Source organism: Anticarsia gemmatalis, chromosome 19 (assembly GCF_050436995.1).
Source record: "Anticarsia gemmatalis isolate Benzon Research Colony breed Stoneville strain chromosome 19, ilAntGemm2 primary, whole genome shotgun sequence".
Lineage (NCBI taxonomy): Eukaryota > Metazoa > Arthropoda > Insecta > Lepidoptera > Erebidae > Anticarsia > Anticarsia gemmatalis.
Genome location: NC_134763.1, coordinates 9588140 through 9607041, shown reverse-complemented (window position 1 = coordinate 9607041; position 18902 = coordinate 9588140). Strand labels below are relative to the sequence as shown.

Here is an 18902-nt window from a genome sequence, read left to right as displayed (position 1 = left end):
CCGACTCTGCTTGATCTAAACGATGCCTTAACTCAAACAGCTACCATCCCTCGCTTTTACTCCTAAAGAAAATTCTATGTGCGAGACAAGGACAGATATAAGACAGACACTGTAAGTTCATATGAATCGTTGAATCCTTCCCTTTCATAAGTAAAATTCCAAAGAAAATTTATATTTTACAATCTGACGTCACAATGTTTAACAAAGTCTTACTTTCAAGCCGACGGTTTCCGAAATTCTAAATTTTAATACTAATTTTGTATGAAGTCGGTAAGCGGGCCTCGAGTTTTCAAAGTTCATGTAAAAGTCAGTTCAAAGTAATTTCAATAACCATTTTAATTTTCCAAACACTCGTTTTAGCTAAACTTTTGCAATCCCATATACCTACTGATAAACTGTGTTTTATTAAATTTTAGATCATTTTATAATGGGACTTGCTTTTTACTGAATATTCTTGTTTGACATTGAATATTTACTTTTCGTCTTTGTGCGAAGTTTAATAGTTATAAGTTATCAGTAATTTTACGTTAGTGCTGGATACAAACTTTGCTTTGGCATCACGTATAAAAATGCTATTAACAAACGTGTTTCGCAAATCATTATAAAACATTTCCAGCATAAAAACTATTCCTCAAACTTTTCCATAAAAACTCGAACACTCGCACAAATCACATACATTGCAAGCTCTCCAAAGAACTTGAGCACTCGTAATCACAAATTTCATTGAACTACAAAAACCTTTGAGAAAGTATTTCAATCCTTCACTCGGATTTTTGCGTCGGTGCATACGAAAAAGTTTTGAGTGCATGGCTACAAAAAGTATCGAATATTTTCCCCTTTGACGACCGGGACCTAACGCTAGAACGTACAAGCCTTATTCGGATCTAAAATCACGAAAGCGTCTTTCAATATGACATGCAAGATCGACTTAGCTCGCTCTCTTTGCTAAAGTAAATTTCAAAGACTTGTTTCTGGTGGTACCTTAAAAGGGTCGTGACTTCCCCACGCTTCGTTGAATCCTATTTACAGATTAAAGGTACCTTCTGGTGAAAGGAAAAGACATAGTTTTTGTAATACAATATCATCGCAGCATTTTTATATTGAGGTCGTTTATTTTGTATCGGTGGGAGTTCAATTGAGAGTATTTTATTTTTATTTTGTATCGAAACTTGAAAAGACATTTTCTATTGAGTCAGTTATTGTTCAGTTTTAGAGATACAAGGTAAATATTAACTGGCACTACCATAAAACCAAGTACAAGTAAAAATGCAAACATGTTTTATCATAACTGGAGGAGTATTTCAAAAGTGCATTTTTCATAATTTTTTACCAAGAGGCCCAATATTCATCACAAAAGTCTCATAATCAATTTGAGAAAATTTTACATTATAAAATATTAAAAACGCGAAATATCAGTGTAGTCGCAAGCGTAACTTCTGTCCAACTGTTATATTATGTACACATGTCAGGAATGTCCATTCTACGAACCAGGGTACGGGTTACGTACTATTCAAAATTTTCGACCAAAATTCTGGACACAACATTTGGAAACTATGTGTGAGAGATGGAAAAAAGGGCCTCCTAAAACTTATTAAAACAAAGAGTGTAATAAAAATAACTATCTTTTTTTTTTCAAGCGTTGGCAATGATACACCTATGACAATAGTTTTTATTTTGGAGACTGGATTCTGATTTTTTAGACTTTAAACTAACACGCCGTAATTTTTGCCACATTTTGGTCAACACTGTGTTTAATTTTGTTGTAAACTGGGCCCACAGCGTAAAATAAATTTACTTCTATTTTCAAACAATTATTGCAGCAATATTTACTCCACTACTTTTGACGTACAAAGGCAAGATGAACCTCTATCTAAAAACAGCATCTCCAAACAAAAAGCGCAAGAATCCTTGCAGTTTCCAGCCGCTGGAAAAAAGTAAACAAAAGAAAGAAACAGCAAAAAAATATAATAAATGGTGCTTTAACAAGGCACAACTAGGACTGGAGATAAAAGAATTCAAAACAAATATCGCTTTTTAAACTTTGCCGAGATAGCGGGAATTGTTCTAGAGATTTTGCAACATTCATGCACTTTGTGAAGTAAGAAAACACTTGTACCGTTCTGTTATCTCTGAGTTGAAGACTCATCATTATTGTATAACTTTTGTGAGGAGCAGCTTGCTTTTAATCGACTTAATGTGAAATGCTGATGTAAATGCTTTTAGAGATATAAAACGCGTTCTTAGTAAGTTTGTCATCTTTATGATTCAGTTGACAATTATCATAATTATATTTTTATAATAAGATTAATTTTCTACTAGCTACTATAAAAACAGGTACTGTTTTATTTTGAAAGACATTTAATGTACATTAATACAGTTTTCATCTTAATTAGTTTACCTACTTACTAGCGCATAAAATGCTATTCAAAGTTTGAAAATATCACGCAATTTCCTTTATTGACCCTAAAATAACACTTGGTGTAGTTTGGATAAGATACGTAGAATTATTATTTATTTCTGGTTCAACTACTTCAAGAATAAGGTAACAAATACAACTTATAAACGAATAAAATGTTTGAAAACTTACCAATACTTTTCTTACCGAAGCCAAAACCAATTAATACACGAACTAAAACTGGAATCAATTACATATTTATAGATCTTACATTTTGTAGTCTCAAGTTCTTACAAGATAGGCTTCCTACTCCAACTTGAACATTTTGTACAAGAACAAGTTCGAACTTGGCAAGGGCTTCGGTTTAATCAGTTAATTTGATTTTCAGCTGTTAGAGTACGTACTCAGTAGGTGTGTAATTAGCGGCTAATTGTTTGTTGGCTAACTGTGAGCAGGGTTTAAAAGTGAACTTTATTTGAGCAGAAGTTATATTTTAAGTTACTTGATGTAAAAGGTAGCCACGAATGTTTGAGAATTAATTGAAATACGTTGTTGTCGATCAGTAAAGGTTTAACTAAATGAATCTAATAACGACACTGGAACCTTTATACTCTGAAAAGACTTTAAAATATTAAGTACTAGACTCGCGCAACTTCGCTTGCGTCACAATTTTTTCCCCGTTATTGTAACAAATTTTTACTGGTACTCTGCTCCTGTTCGCCTTCCTCAATAAATAGCCAATCCAACAGTAAAATAATTTTTCAATTCGCACTAGTATCTCCTGAGACTAGCGCGTTCAAACAAACAAACAAACTCTTCAGCTTTATAATATTAGTATAGATTAATAAATATCTTGGAGCGCTATGGAGTGAAAAATAACCCTATCACAGGTTTGCCTCTTAAGATTATAATTACTATTTTATCATGCAAATAGTTTTTGGCAAATAATAAGCTTAGTACGAATTAGCCCTAAATTTATAGTTTTAAGTGCCATCGTGTCAAGAGAGACTATCTTTGTTTTCTTGTTGTGTAATTTTGTTTCAACTCCGAAGTTTTTGGCTCAACGCCACAAAAGTAAAGCTTTCTTATAATTGGAGAACAATTAGTTTATTGACTGTTTCCTACGATCTATCTGATTGTTTTATTCTTGAAATAACTTTTAGGAAATTGTTGATTGGGTATGATTTATTCAGGAATTGTTATAAAACTATCTAGGTAAAGAAATCCATTCAGTGCTTTCTTAGGTTTACATAATTACTACGTATCGACATATATTGAGATAGACCCAAAATGCTGTGGCATTATTTCCAGTTGTTTGTAATTCAAGCAAATAATATATGTTTGTTTCTTAGAAAATGAAACCCATGGGATAATTTTTACCGCCAACATAAACAATTTTTCAAGTTATTTCGATTCTGCAATAGAATTTTGTGTGCAACACTCATGATCTGCTATCAAATCCTTTATTTAAGCTTACCTTACTACCTTTTCTAATAGACCGTCTTTTCTCCAGTGTCGACGCAAGAGAACGCGACTTCGGTGTCGCAGAACGCTGGTCAGATGAGAGCGTCTTCGCGTCAAGAGCCTACTTCCTCCCCGAGAGAAGACCGGCTGAGCTGGGAGTAGACCGAGTGAAGGCCTCAGACCAGGGCGTCTACAGGTGTCGGGTGGACTTCAAACAAGCTCAGACGAGGAATTCTAGAGTCAATTTGACTGTTATCGGTAAGTAATTTTTTTGATGTCATCTTCTGCAGGTAAACTGTCTGGTAGAACTATGATAAAAGTGTTAAGTGACGTGAGATGATTTAGAAATTATTAATTTACATTAATATACATATTGGCTGATGTACTAGATTCTCTTTCTGCAAAATCGTCCAGTTATAATAATCAATAACATTTAAGTGTCTTAAATATTTAGGTTCTCTATTTGTCCAGGACCATCTTCCAAAAGCAATTTAAACATTTAAAAAATTGGTTCCGGCAAAATTTTCAAAATACAAAATGCGGTCACTATGTAAATATTAGGAAATGGACATACTTACTTGAATCAGAAGCTATTAGTAAACGCATTTTGTATATTGTAAAATAATTCGTTTTGACGCATAAAAGAAAACATAATTTTCGATTCCCTTTAATTTGTTGTAACGTATTCATTTGATCTTTATTTTAAAAATATTTTATCATAATATATTTGTTAATGAAATTTCCAGGTTTTCAGCGATCTTAATAAATAAATACGTAGAATCGTATTAAAAAGGCAAATTTTAATATATACAGTGTAAAAATAGGAGGAAACATATTAATTTATTAAACCTTAATACACCTTCCACGTGTCTGGTGATTAATTCTAAATTTAACTTTAATCTTATAACAATATGGTCTAATTCAGAACGTAAAATCTGTTTCTAGGTATAAAAAAGTCCTTTTGTACTCAGTTTTATATTAAAGATTCTTTCATTTTATCTTTAAATAGAAGATACTTTAGGAGTATGTTATTTCTGTAAACGTGCTAATAAATACTAATCCTGTGTAGTAGGGACTTTTACAAACATATAAAACAACTTTAGCAAATTTTAGCCGAAGGGGCAATTTTTAAAATATCGACAAATTTTGTATGGAAAGCAAATCAGGTATTGATTATATTATATTTTAATTATAACTGTTTTCCTTTAGTACCTAATTTCTGCTAGACAAGTAAGCGTTTGACAGTCTCGCGAAACCCCAAACTTTTTATTCAATTACACCAACATTTATTTTTGGTTTCATGAGAGAGTCGATACTATTACGTTGTTTTTCGATAACCATCTGGTATATAATATTATTATATACGTAATTACATTGCAAATTATAACATTTACTTTGTGTTAACAGTAGGTTTCAAGTGAAATATCTTGTGGTATACTAATTGAATTTCCAAGAATTGATTACGTGTACACGAACGGAATATTAATTGTAGAATATTATATAATATACATGCTTAGTATATAACTCACGGTATGTTTGGATAATGAGGAAATACTTGGTGAATATAATTTTCGATCCATATTATATAAGTAGATGATTTCTCTGCAATCAGTATGCTTTTGGTATTCATAGAAGTAAGCATTTAAAATTTGACGACTAGTTTTCTACAGTTCAGTAACTTTTTCCTATAAATGGTAAATTATTTAGTGTTCTAAATTGCTATTGTACACAAGAAAATAAATATATGACAAACGAGGCCGAGCAAATAACAATTTTGTATCTACCTATCACCATGAAATCAAGGAACAGATTTATAGACGTGTGACATTTTTCACCAAAATGTTTCCCAAATAATCATAGTTTGGAGTTTCAGCCGACTGGTCCTTCACTACATCTCATTTTAGAACAAGTTTATTCGTCATATCAGTCTTTTTGTTTAAGTAGGCCCAAAATCTATTAATATGATTTTATGCGATATTTATTACTACATAGAGCGCTTTAGAAAAAGTTTTTAGTGTACGTTTAGTTCAAGACGTAAGGCGAAGCTGGACATAATTGCAACTTATGGAAAACATTCAAGAATTAAACCAAAAATTCGACTAACAACGGCATTACCATAGCAACGCACTTAAACAAAAAATACGAGCACTATAACCTCTCGTTACCATGGCAACGGACTCCAGAGGAATGCTCTCTGACATAGAATAAGATTATTCGAAGGTAGTTGCACAAAGTGCAAGGCTTGGCTGCTACACAAAGACTACATTATTGTTATACACTCGGGACACAACGAACTGTATACAAATTGATGATATTAAAATGCCTTTGTGTGTTCTAAGTTATTTTGTGATTCTATTTTTATAGAGTTACTAGCGGCCCGGTCTGACTTCGTCCGGGTACCTATAGTTTATATATGCCTCCGTGACGCAGTGGTTTAGGTCGCCACGCCGCCGCTACCATTGCGTTGGAAGATCGTGGGTTTGATTGCCACAGGAAACACCTATTTGTTTGATCCACAAATAATTGTTTCGGGTCTGGTTATACCCTCTGTCCGTTGCTTGTTTGTATGTTTATAAATGTCTCCGCGACACAAGAGCTATTCTTAGGAAAGAAGCAAGTTTGAAGTATTGATTTCTTGACTGGTTCACCGCATAGTCAAGAAATCAAGAGTTTGAGAGGTAGATTTGCCTGTTTTCCTTTATGTACTAGTAAAACTAGATACACGAAATACACGTTTTAAAATACATTCTAAGCTTAAAACCGCCCACCCAAGCTAGTTATGTGTGAGTAAAATTAAACTACACATTAACTCAGCGCTACACAGCACAAAGACTGTTTATTTACGAGAACTGTCACTGCGATGTCCTTTATACGGCCTGCTTTATACTTTGGACAATATTGTACAGTCGGTAGCGTTGAAATATGTAGTTTAGATATTAGGCAACATTCTTTACTTTTAAGTTTCTTCTGTTTTTTCTGAGTGATTTCCCGAAAACGATGGCCTGTGGGACGTATCTAAGTTGACAACTATTTGAAAGTCAATATTCTGTACATCGTTTTCTATCTTAAATTATAGTGTACATACGGTAAAGCAGCAGTGTACTGAATACTGACCATAAATTTTCATTTACCTTAACTTCATCTCATTATAAAACAATCTAATCGATCAGTCTGTCTGTTCGAGATAAGCCCAAAATCTACCAATTGGATTTTATGTGTATTGTATACCTTAAAATGTCTGACGTTTCGACACTCGTTACACTGGTGGTCGCAGGCTGAATTAATTTTCAGAGTGAATTTAACTAACTCTGTCTTCCATAACATGTAATTTTTTATTATTTCAATAGATTTTGCCATTCGTTGAAATTAAATTAAATAATTAGAAAATAGCTCAGTAGATCCTGTTGTATGCCTATGACTGTACATAAGATAGTAACGGAGTCGTGTCGTCCCCGTTACGTCGCTGTAAATGTGTATCTTTTATTGTTACAGTCACTACAAAGTTTCTTTATACGAATTAATATTAGAAACTTGTCCGTTTTGAAATTGTTTTAGTTTTAGTAGGTTTTTGAACATGATTACGGTGTTAGGCCCTAGAAAGCCGGTCTTTTCCTTTCAGACTAGGAACAAATCATTTTAATTAACATAGTTCGTCTAACTAATAACATTACTTTGCTTCCACACATGGCAGATAGACGGCACATACTATCTATTATCTAAACATAAATCATCTTTAAAAAAATACTGCATAAAAATAAATGCTCTAAACAAACCTATTTATTAAATGGCCGCCAAGCAAAATACGATTTGTGTACACCTCGAGGAGTCTGATTCAAAGCACTTTATTCGCCACCATCCATTTCCTCCTGACTCACAATTCTATAAACTGTTTTATTTATGTTTTACTGTAGTTTATTTTAAATGAGTCTAGTATGGAATGCACGAATTGCGAAACTGAAATAAGTATAATATTATAATGCATAAAGTCTTAAACGTGATTGAGATTATAAGGTTAGGATACCTTGTTTCGATCGAATTGCGTTAACTGAAATAAGTAAAATAGTAACTTTATAGCACTTTACATGCCTGAGAGTTATTTAACACAATTCTTAAAAGAAAGCAATGTCCCTAACCTTCACTTGGCTAGCGTGGTGGACTTAAGACCCTACCCTTATGCCTGGCGAAGACTCTTGCCAAGGACAGTTATAGGAAGTATGTCATCTTGGATCATATTTTGTATTTCAAACTTTCTTTGTACACATTTTTATCCAGAACATACATGTGCTTTAAGCGTAATGAAAGGACAGACAGAGTTAGGTTGGCATTTAAGATATTAGCAGGGATTTTGAATTGCCTTAAAATTCAGGGTTATAAAGCCCCTCTATTCCTCTCTATACCAACTTTAGTTCTAACATGACTTTACACAAACCATTTCTTGGAAATATCCGTCATGTAACATTATACTAATAGCGATGTTTTTATTCCATCCCTTCGGCATAAATACCTACTGGGCCTTTGATCTACAGTTATTTCTTTGATGTTCCCTATATATACCTCTTCAGTGAATTATTAATATATCTGAGAACATCGTTATCAGTATTTTAATTTGTGAATATCTTGCGATAAATATTTTGTTTCATTAATAAGAGCTATAATAATAAATATAATTTAGAGTTTAATTAAATTTATAGGCTTTGATTTAGGTTATGAAGATCTTAGAATACTGTTGAAGTTTATAAATACTGCTCTGCTCTGTGGTGCAATTTTTTACAATTTACCGATTTTTTAAAATAATAATACCAATTTAAAAAGTGCTTCTTCGGTAGCACGATTTTTAACCACTGTCAACCGGCTTAGCTACCGAATTCTTGTGTAGGAAAATCTGATCAGCGAGCGCCTCTAGCAGGTGTCACAGGAACAATTTTTGAAATAGATTTCAAATATCAAACTCTCGGGACTCAAAATTACCGACTATACAGAATCGCGCGAAAACACCCGCTACTTCGTAAGTTAATTTAATTCGTATTAGAATGAAATAATATTGTTCGTAGGAGTACAACCACTGCGATATCTAACAAATTGAAAAGAAATTATATATTATTCTCGAAGTATATACAAATAATTATGTTAATCTTTGACTTTGGGTTTGAGTGGGCACTTACATTGTTGAACTTTAACTTAGCTAATATTGAAAGAATCATTTAAAACAATACCTCGTTCTAATGGCGATAATTCCTTTATTTAACGAATTCCTTGAACTAATATTTACTAAGTAAATGGTGGAATAAATTCATTATTCTTTTAGAACACTTAACTGTTCACGCCCAAAAATTAACACAATTTGCTCTCACAAGTCGACTGAGGGCTATTATAAAATAATTGGACATAAAAGTTGTTCAATAAAAATGGAATTAAATCTTAATGAATAATAAAAGTGGGGGAAGTGAGCTATAAAAATTATATTAAGGTCATTATCGATATTCTTAGCAGAGATTTTATGCCTCCGATCAGCTTAATGGGAGTTAACATCAACTAAATACCCATTTGCATTTTTATTTACACTTCCCTATTCTATAAAAAGCCAGGGAAAAACATTTTCAAACAATGATATTGAATAAAATCAAAATAAATATTAGAGTAACAAGAAATGTTTCTTAAAAAATAAACAATAATCAAAGACTTTCTGAACTTATTAATTAATATGTCGGTACTGCAGCTATAAAAGTAGCATATTAGGTTTCTCTGTGATATAATATACAAAAAAAAAGATTTACATACACCATAATTGTGTCTGTAGAATACTATCAATATTATTTCTTGGTTTAATTCAGATTCAGTTTTATTAAGGAACAAAAAATATTTACTTAATCTAATTGATTGTTCATCGTTTCATACAAACGTATAATCACAGCTTGCATCCATACCACAAACAATGTGTTGAAAATGTTAGATATTTTGTGAGATCAGATCGTTAGGTAATCTAAATCATCGGTGAATCAGACCGCCCGAATTCAAGAACACTTTTAACTATTTGAAACTGTACATTTGCAATTCACCAAATGTACTACATAATTCGTATACTTTGTTAAACCCGGGTGAAGCCAGAGCTCTAGTATTTAATTAAACAAATTAACGCAACTGTTTAAACAAATGAACCGTGAAATTAAAAATATCATATTACAAGTACGTGAAAAAGCCAATTTGAAACTGACAATCGTACTCGGTCGAACGTTACTTAACAATGGAAACCAATTACTTGGTTTCTCTTGACAAATACCATTGTAATTTATAATTGGAGCTGAAAAATTAAGGCTGTGTTTTTGTTACGTGTTTTCGTTTCATTTTGTTTTACGATGACCTGTGTGAGGCTTTGCAAGCTTATGATTATGAGGTGCGAAAAAATGGTTGTGACTCTCGATATACTGTAGAAGCTTAGGTTACGTTGTTTTAGTTAAACGAAGAAAAAATCTAATTTATTTGAAATTAACAACAACGACATTGGTAATTTCTTAGTATGTTCATGTAACGACAAACAAAAACGTTTATAAGTATGATAAAAATGAAGCACAAAAAGGTTACTTCAAGTTATCTCAAGAGTTATATCAAGATTAGTAATCATTGTAGCCAAGACATAAAAACTTCTCAAATAACAGTTACGATCTTCAAAGCTACTGTAAGTGAATGTACCTGCAGTGATTCTAATTAAACAAGTAATGTTCTAATATTGTTTTTTGTCCGCAGTGCCGCCCAACAAGATGGTGATCACGGACGACAAGGGCGACGTGAAGCAAGCCATCGTCGGCCCTTACATCGAGGGTGACACCTTCACGCTCAAGTGTGACGTCAGTGGGGGTAAGTATAGCATACTCATAGTCTTTTTAGTGATGAAATACCTCTATGATGTTAAAAAATATATGGGAAAGATTCGGCTAGCAACAGACTTTCTCTCGATTTTTTTTTATATTGAGTTCTTTTATTTTTAACACATATTTAACTTCATTTGCCATTATTTAATCGAAATTTCGATTGAGATGTTATGGATTCATTTTTAACCTCTTACCAATAAGCACATAAACGACTTGGGATTTGATTTTTAATCTACCTAGTGAGTATCATCAAAGCGTTTTCATATCATAGACTTTGTAATTTACACGGTATGGAGACTTACCGGACGTAGAGATTAAATTACTGCAGCTATAGTTTAAATAAACCCTGCAAAATAACAACCCAAATTCAATTAAAAAGATAATTCTCTTTACAATGTGTATTTAAATAATTTCTTCTCCACAGGTCGCCCAAGACCCTGGGTAAAATGGTTCAGAGATGAAGTAGAGACTGACACGCCAGCCACTCCGCTGTCAGGGAACGGAGTCCGCGGCGTACTCCGAGTGGGGCCACTGACCAGGGTCGACGTGAGAGCAGCCTTCACTTGCAGAGCATCCAACCATGCGAGGGCACATCCTATTGAGACTACACTTACTTTAGATATGAATTGTGAGTATTTGGTAACTGTTAATGATGAATTAGGCCCTTATACTTGGTGGCTCGTAGAATTGGATTTTAAAGCAAACATTAATCTAATTGGTCAAATTCATAATATCGTTATTACTGTACTATAACGACATGAAAAGTCGAATCATACAAATTCGTCGCAAAACAAACTTTATAATATGGTTTTTGTACGGTTTCAGAATCATACAATCTTAATTCAAATAAATCTCTTATACTAGCAAATCATATTAACCTGGCTGTAATCATATTTATTTTAAACCGTTATCCAAAATACACTCACTTTTGGTAGGTTGTAATTTTGACCCCATGAAAACCCGCTGAGCTTATCGCCTAGTACAAAGCACGTCACCAGTTCCGGTAACTTGAAAAAGTATTCTACTCGGGATTTGTACTCCAGACTTCATTATCTATAGTTGCAAACCCTACTACTTGCACTATAAATTGCCACTGTATCGTCAAAATATCACACAAATATATTAACTTTTCGAACAACAAAACACTTTCTATATTTCCTTTTACAAATTTTCTTGTAAAGCCAAAACAAAACTGTGAGGTTTTCTCATATTTATTATTGTTAGTGGGCAAAGTCAACCGCACTTGACACGATTGCTTTTAACACGAGATATTGCGTGATTACTCCAATTGCCAGATTATGAAGCGATCTAAGAAAAAAACGAATAAGGGCCCGAGCTTACGCGATACTTTTTGTACCAACTATTTTGCTGTGAAGTGTATTTTAGTGCATTATTTTGCAATTAATGACACTCATACAACACTATTTAGCATAAACAAAAGTGCTGATAAATCGCTTTTTAGACAACTTTTGCGAATGACTGTCGCATGCATTGGCAACTGCTTTGTTTTTTTAAAATACGCTACTTTCATTAATTGCGAAATAGTTCGCAAGGAATATCTCCAGCCACAATAAACTAACATTTAGTAGGTAAATACTAAAATAATTGTGTAAAAAGACTGAATTTGCGCCCTTAGCGTATTTTGCTCGAACTACTATTTTCGACTTGAAACTTTGAAATTTCCAACGGATTTATTAAGCACAAGAGAAGACTATCATAACTCATAATATAGATGTATCAAACAGACTGCTAGTTTCCAAATTCGACTAAATCGATGCCAAAAGTATCAAAAGCAATTTACACTGCTTATACAATAAACCCGTTCTAAATTGTAAAGCCAATGTGTTCCACCCCTAAATATCACGGTAACCCCAAAATAAAAAGGGGAAATAAGTGTGTTAGTAGAAACAAAAGTGTTTGGGTCATAAATACGGTGAACGTAGTAGGAATGTCGTAGGGTCGTGGTATGCGAACAGTTTATTGGTGTCTTTTGAAACATACCTGGTGTGTCACTTGGAATGTGTCAATAAAGGGACTGTATTTAGTTATAGAGCTGTTGATTTAGATAGTGATTATTTTGTAGAGGTTTATGGCTTCGGGGTATAATTTATGATCGATGATTTTGTTGAATCACTTGTTGTTGGTTACCGAGTGGTATAAGTAGGTACTTCCCATGCAAGAAGTTTTCACTTGATCCAACGATGAAGGAAAACAAAAATTTCTTTAGGTAAGCAGAGACCCGACAGCACTTGGCCAGTGTAGAGGACTGAAGGCCTAACTCCTCCCTCATTACGGGAGAAGACCTTTGCCCAGCAGTGGGACAATAGTGGGTTAAATTTATTTATTTATTCTTCGTTCGTCCACTTTTGGGGATAAAAGTACAAATTTCCAGGAATGTTAAAGTTATCTATTAGTAAAACAAATATAAGAATTGTTATATTGAAAATGTATCCAGTAATATTAAAATCATTTATGAATAAAACATAAAGCTTTTATCAAAATAAGTACACGTAAGTTATTTTACCTAAAAATTGGCGTAAAAAATTCAAACCAAATCAAATATTTATGTTTAGAGCTTAAACCTTTTTGCCTATTCTGATTCCCTTGGACCCTATTACAATATCGAATAAAACATTTATTTTAACTTCAGTACATAAATTGCTTGTCTCGTGTCTGTTTGCTGGATGGGGTAGATCGAAGTATACATTTTTTTATATGACTTTTAATGTTATACCAACTATTAACTGATGTTCTTTTGTGCCGATGTAGCAAGGACTGAGCTTGTTGCCTTATACAGGACGCGTTACTATAAACCTGGTAACCTGAAAACAGTTCTATATTACTATGGTATTATGGTATTGTTCAAACGTATGTATCACACAACTATAGGGTAGTCAAGAATTTTTAATCATAATTACAGTAATATTACTCGATCCCTAAGCCCACTAAGACACATGTGTACATTATTAAGTTTTGGGCGCAAAATTGATTGTCAAATAATGCTTTTGAAAATGTACGGAAAAACTGTCAAAACGCCACTCACTCTGTCAGTTTCGGCATAGTACCTCAGTATTCATAAATGGTTATAGTCTATTATTATTGGGTATTCTAATATTTATTCTCTTTCCAGTTCCACCACTGACAGTCCACATCCTGGGCTCAAACCAGCCGCTATCAGCCAGCAGAAGATACGACCTGCTCTGTCAAAGTTCAGGGTCACGACCGCCAGCCTCCATCACGTGGTGGAAGAACGGACATCGGATAAACAACGCTAAAGAAACGGTAATGAAAATATTATCATATCTCTTCTTTTTAGTAATAAGTTTATATAGGGTAATCGTCATTCGCCTTAAGACTTTTGTCTTTGCCTAGTTAGTGCAGTCTTTTTGTCATGCTAAAGTGCCTATTTTTCGACTTAGATAAGTACTAAGTACTACTACTGCGACTACTACTAATATTATTTAGTTAATTATCACAGTCTAGTAATCGAATGTAATTGCTTCAAAATAACAGAGTTTTGCTTGTAACCAAACTAGTCTATACTTATCTAAATATATAATATTGGGATAGGACGGTAATTGACTTCAACTTAAATGTCTTTTAAATAACAACAGCTGAAGTAGGTACTATAAAGCGGTCACCAAAGAAAGATTGTCCGCTGTACAGATTGCTTAACCAAGTGATCGTTTGCCGACTGGTTAATACCGCACCATTATAATTCTAATAAAATATTTATAAATTTCAATGATCGTCTGAGCTCTTGTACCAAAAGCTGTCAAGTATTTAAACATTTTTCTCATTATACAGGATTAGTCCGGACTATTTTTATAATTGCCCTTTTACCTTGTAATTCGGAAAATGTTTTGTTTTACATTACACGTGTAAGATAAATAAATTGTGAGCCATCTTTGATCTTTTGCTAAATTGAAAATAGTAACGACTGTTCTACAAAAGCGTTACTGTGGTATTTTGTGGTGTAATCTTATGAATGAATTCTTCAAAGTAATTAAACATTAAGAAACGTGTATGCAAAGTTTCGTAGGTGATGGTTTAGGTAAATGAAATATTTTTCACGTATTTATAGGCAAAAATAAACCAACATCACTGAGGCAATATTGGCCTGACAGCTGGCTTAAAACTCCATTATACGAGATTCAGTCTCAGTGCGGAAGTTGTTTGAAATAAATACAGCATATTATAAGCATCTAAATTGCGATAATCGATAAACCTCCACAAAGCTTACCTATCTTACCATTTAATTTACAAAATTAATTTTGTCGGAAAACACGAATAATATTCCACATTATTTCGATTATTATCATAATTCAGCCATTCACTTTGAAGTATCAAAGAAATTCTATCAAGTCGCCGCGGTTATCGAGATTGACAACAAACGAATTCAAGAACAGATAACAGGGTACCTCATCAATTCCAAAACTTTTCGAGGGAAAGCTAATTTCGCATAGAAATTTAATCAAAGTGGCCAATCTTATACGTCAGTGTAGCGACTTGAAATAGGGGCACGTAAAAGTAATAAATGTAGATTGAATGGGACAGTGGATGCTTACGAAGTGCACAAATCGCTCGTAAGGGACCTTCAGTGTTCCTGTTGTGAATGTTCGTAAAGTGAAAGTTACGCCAACTTCCACTGAAGCAAATTTGTCAGTAGGTCGTCCGGCTACGTAATTAGCCGCTCTACAAAAATGTAGATCTAGCTTTGGACGAGTTTATTTTGGGGTTTGTGGATAAACTTTCGGTGTTAAACTGGGCTTAGCGTTTTTGTTGCGTGAATAAGTTTAATTACTAAGTTTTGTTAAAGGTATTTAGATAGGGGTTGTTGTAAATAAAATAATAGATTTCCAAGTCATTTTAAGATATAAAAAATGTATTATCGTCCTTATTGCGCAGAAGAAGCCAGCAGAAGATTTAAGATATATTACTATAAATAACTATTAATATTTGTAATGCATCGTATTTCCAAATCGCATTCACCTAATCTAATCTCAAAAGCAAACTTATCAACGTGCTAAACTAAAAACCTTTCATAATCGTTCGCATAAAACAAAACTTATTTGATCGAATATTCTCAATGGATAAATCTAGTTCAACTTTTTATACGAACGATTCTCAGCAAGGTTTTTTCAGGGACTTTTTTTAACAGAACTTGCCCAATCTCTAACGAACCCAACTAGTACGCGTAACAAAAAATCGCTTTGACGATATTTTTACATTCGTTTGGCTTTGGGCCCTTTCGGTGGGCACAACGAACTGCCAACCATATTGGCCTGATTATGTTGCTTTGTAAATCGATTGCTATTTTCTTTTAAATCTAGATAGAAAGACTTTTCTTTTTGTTTTCGGATGGTTAGTTTATTTATTGATAATGTTAAAGAAAGCTGATTTTATTTGTCAGTTGCTAAATGCTTTTCTGATGGTTGATTTAAGCTCCCATTTGTTATAGAACTATTGAAGACTGATAAGGCTAGATAAGTTGTAAGGTTCTTCTCTGTGTACGTTACTCAAAAAAGAATGTTAGTATCTTCTAAAAACCCAAAGAAGTTTACTATCTATGTTTTACAGAATAATATCACAACACTATCAGTAATAGAATATACAAAATTCAACGAAACGAAATTACCATTTCATTCTTGATTCATTACACCACAAAACACATTACGTATTCTAGAGTAAAATTAAATTCCGCCTGCATTCACGCTTCCTCACACAAAAGTGACGATCTAACTAGATTACATTGAAAGCCGAAATATCAGTCTTAGAGGCTTGATTACAACACAATATGGGACGTCAATCAACTCACACACGCACACCATTCGTCTGAGTTTGACTGTCGTACGTAATTTAATTAAAGCATACAGCCAACATGCCAACTAGAAATTAATATTAACAACACTTAATTAAAATCAATCCTGAATACGGAACCGAGGACGGTGATTGGTTGTTTCGGTTGTTCAGCGCTCTCTGGTTAGTAAACGATCTGCGGGTTAAGCTGCTTTTAGTGTAGACTATTCGGAGATAGGTGGCCGTTTTTACAATTTTAGCTGAGTGTTTATGTGCTTCGGAATGTGTTAAAAGTTTGAAGCAGTATCGCGATTGTCTACCACTATCGGCTACCGACAACCTGTCGCTGTCGAAAAATGTGGTATGACAATCGGTTCAGCGCCTCTAGCGGGCGTCGTAAAAACTATTTTGGCAGTACATTTTAAATGTCAAACTGTCGATACTCGAAAGTACCGACTTAACAGAATCGTGCTACGGATAACAGTTACTATTGTTAAGCTATGTCAAAGGCTTTTTAATGGTATAAAGTAGTTTGACACTAAGTTGACTGGTCTTTCGATAAAAATAAAACACCAACAGTTTTCCAAATTCAAACCCTTATTTTGGTGCATTTGAATTTGTTCTTTTTTTTCTAGGCTTTCGATAATTCAAATTCAAATAGTTTTTTTTTCATGAATGTTAAGTGGCCAGTAATTTCAGTGAAAACACGAACTGAATTGTAGATTCAAAGATTAGCTCTAATGGAAAGTAGGGTTGTAACGGAGGTGTTTCGGATGTGAAATGGAGTTTTTAAAATTTGATGTATTAAAAGCATACGCTTAGCCTTCAGATATATTTATTGGATTAAACTAAACTTCGACCAAATTTGCAATTAAAATTCTAGCACCGTGTGTTAAGTTTTGTGGATACAAAAACGTAACCAAAGTTTATTTTAATTCAATCGTTAGTTTTAACAGAGGCACAATCATTTTAGGAGACTTACATAGATCATTTAAATAATTTTCTACATCCTCACACATTAAATTTCGAAGACTTTGAAACGTAATTTTTTGAGGTATCTCCGCATTTATGCTGTCGTGGATCGAAGTTTCGTTACAACCCTAGTAGAAAGTTTAAAAGAAAAATGTGGGTACTTTTTAGTTAATGTAAAAAAATACTAGTAGTTGTAGCGAACATTAAAACGAAATACTTAATGGAATGGTTTTATTCTAAGCCGGAAACTACACAGTGAAACGATAATTACGGTTATTTTTAAAACTAACTAGCGCTTTAAAATACGTTGTGTTTTTATTTTCACGTTGCGAGAACAATTTCTGTAGTGTGCTGTTATTATTTGTAAGTTTCAAAGTATACGTGAGAAACGACTACGGTTACGTCATGAAAATTTATTGTAAGTACCTATTTCGTAAAATGATGAATTAACGATTATTATGTGTCTTGATTGTACAACTAAATTGTGAATATAGAATACATTTAGTTTTCTCGATATTCATAAATAACGCTTATGAGAAAATTAAAAGTGTTTGATTTGAATTAACCTACGGCTTATTTTGATTTCCATTAGTTTAAGACCATACTTATAGAAAAGATAGACTTTTGTTGGTACCTGTAATACCTTAATTATTTATCGTTGAAACATTGTCAAATTGGATCTCTGAAAACGGGCCCAAAAACCAGTTTCACAAGTTCCTGTATAAATTGTATATTAAAAATAAGTGAAAACCTCGGTCCATTCTTTTATTTATCTAAAAGATAAGGCATACACAGAAGTAGTGATACCGGATCTAAATCTTTCATTTTTCTGTCAACAGTTATCAACAGACGGGAACACGACGACATCGACAGTGTCTCTGCAACTGACCAAGTCGGATGCTGGAGCCAAGCTCGCGTGCAGAGCATCCAACCCTCAGATGCCGTCTGTACCAGCGCTCGAAGATGACTGGACACTGGACATACAATGTAAGTTAACTTTTATTTATACTAAAAAAACCCTCAATCACGTGGTGAACGAGTGGTCACTGCGATGTTTCTATGGCGGGATGAGTGAACTGCGCAAGTATACGGCAGTCGCGGCTGTCTGGTTAGGGAACCTGGAGTTGCGGAGGTGATATATGCAGGAAAATGCCATCTGCAATGAAATTATGTTATATCCTGATCTGGTTTTTCTTTAGAATATATTTATTAGTTGTTGGATATTAAAAAAACATTTTTAAGATCGTGTATTAAGAGAGCCTTGGCTTGCTTGACCTTGTGGCAAGGCTGCACGATTACATATTATTTATTATTTTATCTTATTTCTGATATTTATTAAGCTTATTCTTCCGGGTGATATTAGTCGGTCTTGTAGTGTGATTTGATTTGATTTTATCGTCTCTTTG

At 33.5% G+C, this 18902-nt stretch overlaps 1 protein-coding gene across 2 annotated transcripts in view; it reads left to right on the top strand.

Moving 5' to 3' along the window:
* side-VII (sidestep VII transmembrane protein) overlaps positions 1–18902 on the top strand; it is a 306643-nt gene that overhangs the window by 266291 nt on the left and 21450 nt on the right. For both annotated transcript variants that reach the window (XM_076126877.1, XM_076126876.1), the window contains exons 4-8: positions 3909–4117; positions 10601–10711; positions 11150–11353; positions 13856–14007; positions 18336–18483. In XM_076126877.1, the coding sequence (XP_075982992.1) occupies positions 3909–4117; positions 10601–10711; positions 11150–11353; positions 13856–14007; positions 18336–18483 (824 nt within the window). The remainder of the gene's footprint in view (positions 1–3908; positions 4118–10600; positions 10712–11149; positions 11354–13855; positions 14008–18335; positions 18484–18902) is intronic.